Source organism: Bidens hawaiensis, unplaced genomic scaffold, assembly GCF_021521415.1.
Source record: "Bidens hawaiensis isolate Kalapana, Puna unplaced genomic scaffold, B.hawaiensis_p1.1 tig00032372_1, whole genome shotgun sequence".
Lineage (NCBI taxonomy): Eukaryota > Viridiplantae > Streptophyta > Magnoliopsida > Asterales > Asteraceae > Bidens > Bidens hawaiensis.
Window position 1 is genome coordinate 1 of NW_027495502.1, and position 7,336 is coordinate 7,336.

The following is a 7,336-nucleotide window of genomic DNA, read 5'->3' on the forward strand; positions in this document are numbered from 1 at the left end:
CGTGTTACACGTTCTAATTCATAGTCGGAGTTCAATTAATTGCGGTCGAATTTAGGTAAGACATTACGCTATAAGCTTTTGTAGCTTTTCTTTAAAAAATGGAAATATAGTGGCAAGCATTTCATATGATGATTGGGGTAAGTTATAAGCTTCGGCCTTGGATGCAATGACATGATATTCGGCTTCGGTGAAGCTTCTTGCTAATGTGTGTTGACGTTCAGAGCTCCAAGAAATATGATTTGACATGAGGCAGACATGATCAATCTTTTATCTTATCAACTTTATTTCAAATATGAATAGGCATATAAGTGAGTTATCATGATTTTGCATTGTTTTTGTATAACTAGTTGTTGCATGTGATCCGATTATAGTATTTTCACTTAAGGGTGTTCATTGGTTCGGTTAACTATATATTAAAATTTGATTTGTTCAATTATAAGATTTTTTTACCCCTAATCGAAATTCAAACCTAACCAAATTCGAAAAAGGGGATATTCAAACGTAATCGATCCGAATTAAATTCGGTTTAGTTTCAGTTAAAACCGATTCAAACCAAATTTAATTCAACCAAAACAAGTTTGCCTACATTTACTTTCTGGTTACGTTCCGGACAGCCGTTCGGCATCTGTACAACATCAAAATATTCAAACAAACACAACATATATACATCCTAAAACCAAAAGTTAAATACCATAACAAAATATCCAATTCATTAACTAGTTTTAAACAGACCACCATAAAGAAAACCATCCAAACCGGAAAAGTAACATTTTAAAACATCCAAAATGGCAAATAGTTTTGAAATATTGAGATTTAGTATTTTGGTATCTGGATCTAAAATTGATTACGGATATGGACTATAAATAAAACACGTGCTTAATAAAACATGGGTTTTATAAAAGATTGGGCAACTAAATGGCTAATATGTAAGATAATTAATATATTAGAAATTTTAATCGATTAATTCGGTTAAACCAAATAAATCAACCCAATCGCATTAATAAAACCACATCCGCAGATCAACCCGAAAATCCAATTTTGAATTCGGATTTGGTTTTTTCTGTTACGGATACAATTCAGTTTTCTTTAACACCCCTATTTAAAATGCTCCAATCGAGGCGTATGCGGATGCGGAATGCTTGCGTGGCCGGACAACCCCATTGGAGGGCTCGACAAGATTCATCCATTTGTGGACTCGTCTGGAGTTCCGAAAAACGGATGAGAAAAGGGCGAGGTCAGTTCCAACGGTAATGCAGATTTTTTTTTCAAAAATATTTTCAAGACTCTTTTAGAAAAATAAAGAAGTTAAAATTTCCGAACGACTGGGGTTAAAAAAATAATAATAAAATAAAATTTCTAAACTAAGGCGGAAAAACATGGCCAAAACGAGCGTCTGGCCCCACCACCATGCACAACAAAGGTTGTGTACACAACGAACCTGGCCAAAACGAACCAGAAAACAAAGGGGCGGGGCAGTTTGTGGCGTGTTTGGGCTCGTTATGGACTCACAACGAGCCCACTACGTATGGTCTAAGTATGACCTATTCTCAAACCTTTTAAGACGATCATCCCAATATTAAAATGCTTATCCCAATATAAGACTAATGATCAGGGTCAGAAAGTCGCAACAAATATCCATCAAAACAATACTAGTTGGATAATAGTTCAATAACTAGTCCCTACCATGTAGGCCCTGCACCACGAGCCGATAATCACACGAGCACCATCTTTTAAATAACACTCGCCACAGCAGAATCCCATCCACGAATCAATGCCCAAATTGAAGAAGCACATTCAACTCCTTCACCCTCTGCATCTCTGTCCCTGCAACTCAAACATACCACATGTAACATTATTATTTCAATCCATCAGTCTTTTAACAATCTAAGATGTGTTTTACCTTCTTGCATGGTTAGTTGCATGGAACGCCTCTCGAGTTCAACGGCGTGCCTATTACACTCATCGGGAGAAAATGATCGGAGCTCTGGTATTATAACAGAAATGAAAGAAATGAGCAAGCAAATGCACAGAAATCACAAAACTATATACATATATATACAAGGATAATTTCATATATACGCTTACAAACTTGAAATTTTTCATATATACCCGACCAAAACTAAAAATATCATATATACCCAACTTTAATGAATTTTTACTTAATAACCATGCTACCCCTTTCCATTATATTTGTTAAAACCCTACAATTTATTTGGATTTTGATCGACATCGACAACAAGCAAGCGAACCAAACCGTTGACCGTCGTCTCTCCTTTTTTGTTCTTTCGATGGCAACAGATAATAGAACAATCGATTTTGTATGTTCAGATCAGATAATTGAAATCAAATCATATAATCTTTGATAATAAGCAATCTAATATTTGAGAAACTATTATTGCTTATGGGTAAAAAAATCTTAACATTGTGTAAAAAGAGTTTAAGCTAAAAATGGGTAAACTATAAAAACTTTGAAGTTAAAACTTAAAAAGGAGCATATATGAAATTCCGAAAATTTTTGAAAATAAGGGTAAAATAGCCATTATAAAATTATATTTTCAAATTGGGTATATTAGATATGTTAACTACAGTACTTTTAAGGGCATAGATGATATTTTGGTTTTGCATAGGTATATATGATATTTTCCAAGTTTGTAGGGGTATATATGAAATTGTGCCAATTATAATAATAAAAGCTTACTTTGAAGATAAACCTCTTGACTTGAGGCGTCACATTGGTTCAAGTAGTTGTTCAACTGAGAAAATCTTGCTTTCCACTGCTCCATTGTTTGCTCATTTCAAAGTTTCTAACTGTGTCCGTAGCAAGCAAATCATCAGGCTTCTTTTTATCGCCTTCTGGTTGTTGTTGTTGTTGATATGCTGATGATGTTGTTCGGTTCTTGTCTGAGTTAGTCAACTCTGCATCGGATTTTCTACGCGCATAAACAAGATTACGGTTAACATTACCACTAGTTGACCCTGCGGTAGGACTCTTGGGCTGATCTTCCTCAAAGGATCTAGGGGGTTTATTGTCATTTTGCACGTCTTTCACTTCAGAGGTGGTTGTGGTGGCGGTAGTGATGATAGCACATTTTCCCAGACCGTACTTGCTGGGACTAGAATTGACCATTTGCGCATCTTTCACTTCAGAGGTAGCTGTGGCGGCGGTGATGCTTGCACATTTTCCCGGACCGTACTTGCTGGGACTAGAACTGACCATTTGCGCATCTTTCACTTCAGAGGTAGCTGTGGCGGCGGTGATGCTTGCACATTTTCCCGGACTGTACTTGCTGGGACTAGAACTGACCATTTGCGCATCTTTCACTTCAGAGGTAGCTGTGGTTGCGGTGATGCTTGCACATTTTTCCGAACCGTACTTGCTGGGACTAGAACTGAGCATTTGCGCGTCTTTCACTTCAGAGGTGGCTGCGGTGGCGGTGGCGGTGGCAGTAGTGATGATGCTTGGACATTTTCCCAGACCGTACTTGCTGAGATTAGAACTGACTATTTGTTCAACCATCTTACTAGATGCCTTGGGTCAATAGCCTGTTTAACCATCCATGTAAACTTCAATCATGTAATTTAGCTTAAAGCTTGAAGGTTAAAAAAGTTTATTATAATTGCATGCACCTCCTAGGTTGTTATATCAACTATTATTGTAATAATATATATTTTTTTTTCATAACTACAAATTTAATTATCGACAAAACAGAACTAAAAATGGACATATATTTTCTTGGTAAACCCAACCCGTTTTAATTTCTTCCAAACCAAACTACAAAAATGTTTGTTTTGACCCACTACCCTAAACCCTTATGGCAAGCAAATGAGCATAGCGTTTAAAAGAACTGATTGCGTGTTAGTAATCAACCTCAAGATCTCATGCCCACAAGAACTGTATACTACAAGGCCAATTTATGTACCAAATCAAAACTCCTACATCTTTCTTGTTGTACAGTGGTGATCTATGATCAATAGTTCTATTTTAACAGATGGATATCATTATTCGGCTGTTCAAAAGGATATTGTGAAATTTGGTTAATTATCCAAAAGGACACAAACATTGTATAAAATGCTTGATGAAATGGTGGAGGAAGTAGGAGATGAGAATGTTGTGGAACTGATGACAAACGATGCATCCAACTACGTTGCTGTAATTGCAATTATTATATTATTTATTAATCAAATGTTAATTTATAAAAACTTGTTGATGGGATCAACCCAATAAAAAGTCACTTGACCCATTACTCCATTTGTGAAATTTGACAGCCTATATTTATATCACAATTCAAACCAACTTCTCATTTTAAAATTTTTAACAACAAATATGTTCTCGTCAGTTTAGGTCAGCACTGACACCTCTTTAACATGTATGCTTATCAAATTTGATAACAAGTTAATAGCAGAAAAGTACCAAATGGTTTGTAGCCTAGCGGTGTCAAGGTATGTGAAAAGGTGTTCTTCCTCAAGTAGTTAGGGTTCTGGTCCAATGGTTGACAAAAGGTGTAATTTAGGAGTGCGTTTAGGGATGTGTGAGTTAACTGGTCTAAAAAAATACTTATAGAAAAAGTTTGTTTAGAGAGCGGTAACATCCCTACGCCTAAATTAAGACAAATACAAGAGCTAGCAAACTAGGTTTAGTAGCCTCAATTGTGAAGCTAAACAAAGCTACAGGTACATAAACAAGTTGCAACATTGCTCATTTTGCCATTAGCACAAACTAAGAAAATTGCAACAAATCAGTTCTGGTAGTTTGAATATTACAGTTGGTGAACGGGAATGGTATCTCACTCACTCGTAAGGAGAAAGGGAATAATCCAGGTAGCATTAAATTACATAATCTCGTATGCCATCCATCGACCAATAGAATTAAAGACGTTATCACAATCCGTTTAAGCCGTTACCACCTAGTGGGGACCAATGACGCGGCCTATGACATCAGCCCTACTCCACATCTCTATAAATACCAAAAGTTAGAAAGAATTGAGGTATGCTATCTCACTCGGCCGTACGTTACCCTACTCTCATACTTACCCTTTGAAAATTCCAATACTCAAGATCCTGTAACGACAGTCACGGTGTTTTGTTTTGCAGGATTGACTACCGGAGTTGGCTGGTCATTTTGTTAGAAAGGTGGACTTGAGGTAAGGATTTAGATACCGTATCATCCGTATCAAAATTTCCTTCTACAGTTGGTATAATAACTCCAGATCATATGGAAATCTGAAAACTATTGGATTGTGACTATCAGGCCAGTTACTTTCCAAAGCAATCAAAACCAAAATCACAAAACTTGGTGGTTTTAATGTATGTTTAGTCCTCTATGGTTGTTGTTATACATCTGGCCCATTCATTAAATGTGTTACGCGGATCACAAATTTACCCCACTCGAACCCAAACATCCGCCATGATCCAATCAGATTAGCAGTCCCACGTTTACACATACCTTTGTTTTTTATATTATTTTTCAACACGGATTTGTTTCATTTTCTTTTGACTCTATGTAATCAGTTCAATGAAGGATGAAGAAGACAGCAAGTTTATGAGTGGTGAATCTGTATCTTCGGTTAGAGACTATACAGTCAATATCGGTGCTATAGCGGTTATCGGACCTCTAGCAGAATATCAGTCAAAAAATTGGATAGAATGTCAGTACCGATAATATCGGCTATATTGACCGGTATTGGACCGATATTTGACTGATATATCACCGCTTTTCCCGATATCAGTTTTTTTTTTTAATCTTAATCGTCAATTTTTAGTGTTTAATGTTAGTGTATTAAGCCTTTATCAGGTCCTACTTGCTACAATTGTTGGTGTTTTGTAAGTTGCAAAAGATTAATTTGTTAATGGTAGGAGCGTATACTATATTGTTGGTGTTAAATTGCTATATATATAAATTGTGCATGATATTAAAATTACCAATATCTCACCGCGATAACCGAAATCCAATATTTTTCTGCATTAACTGCATAGGTTAAAGATCATCGCCCGGCGGTGAATCTTTATCCAAACCGAGCAGTTGATCTATCCGTTTTAAATCCGAATCAAATTCCTATCCGTTAGCGAATAATATTCCTATGAGTTATGTATCTAAGCCACTTAAGCATGGTAACATCATGTAAAATAACCTTAACTGACACATCTAAATAAAAACCCCTAACAAGATACCAATTGTGACGATCTAGTAAAAATGACATAATTACCCCAAATTATAAGCACAATAATAATAATAATAATAATAATCACAGTGGTGTTATGGAGAGAATGTACAATAAATTAGCAATCGCAAAATTTAGCCTCAAATTGACGATTAACGATAGTAATTTAAGTAAAAACAAAGAGTATATAATGATCGGAGATGTTTACCTTTGAAGAAGAAATTGAAATTGAAGTTGAAGGCTGAGGAATTAACTGATGCTAAAGGTGGAAGGTGCAGTGAATTGTGAAGCAAGTGTAGATTGAATCGGAGATTAATTAATTAGGGATTTGAAGCGGGAAGTGAAGTCGCCGGAGAAGATGACGGCATAGACATAGACATAGACATAGACATAGACATAGACATAGACATAGACATAGACATAGACATAGACTAGACCGTCAGAACAACACAACCGCGCAGACAGCAACTAAATCAAATAAAATAAAGGGTATAAATTGTGTCCTATATTCGACACTTTTATACTAAAAAAGAAGCTTTATTTTCCTTTTTTTCTTTTTTCTTCACTTTTTTTCCTTTATTGATAAACAATTAGTATCAGGTTGTACTTTCAGGTTTCTCGGGTTTGAAAAATTTATTTTTAATATTCTTCGGGTTTGAGTTTTATAAGTATGGATTAATCAGGTTTTCGAGTATTTGATTAAAAAACTATATATATATGTGTGTGTGTGTGTGTGTGTGTGTGTGGTGCGTGCTAAATTCAAGAAAATATATATCTTCAATCTTTAACTTATACTAGTAGGCAACCCGCGCGATGCGGCGGCGACAACAATTTACAACGCGGTACACATTTATAGTTGGTTTGTATGCCGTCTCGTGTTACAAAGGTAAATGTTCATATTATAAATGAGGGAATCAATATACGTAATCGAGTATTGCATCCTTAAGTTGTTAACATGGCAATTGGAATTCCACCAATAAAAAGTACAAGAAAATTGTCAACTCCATAACGATACTTACGGTTTTGAAATGGTACATCCATTATAACAATCAGCCGTTTATTTCAAAGTTTGTACGCTACAGTCTGCAGATACAGAAAGCGTTATGAGACCGTTTGAGTTTTCTTGAATATGTATTGGCATTTTTCCACGAATGTTTACTCTTTCCGGCTTACCATCT

At 35.8% G+C, this 7,336-nt stretch overlaps 1 protein-coding gene across 1 annotated transcript; it reads right to left on the reverse strand.

Moving 5' to 3' along the window:
- Positions 1-1,571: 1,571 nt before the first annotated feature.
- LOC143583366 (uncharacterized) lies at positions 1,572-6,535 on the reverse strand. The gene is made up of 4 exons (XM_077065683.1): positions 6,367-6,535; positions 2,699-3,543; positions 1,901-1,984; positions 1,572-1,824 (listed from the first exon to the last, which is right to left on the reverse strand). The coding sequence occupies exon 2, from the start codon at positions 3,515-3,517 to the stop codon at positions 2,750-2,752; it is 768 nt and encodes a 255-aa protein (XP_076921798.1). The 5' UTR covers positions 3,518-3,543; positions 6,367-6,535; the 3' UTR covers positions 1,572-1,824; positions 1,901-1,984; positions 2,699-2,749.
- Between the last annotated feature and the right edge of the window lie 801 nt (positions 6,536-7,336).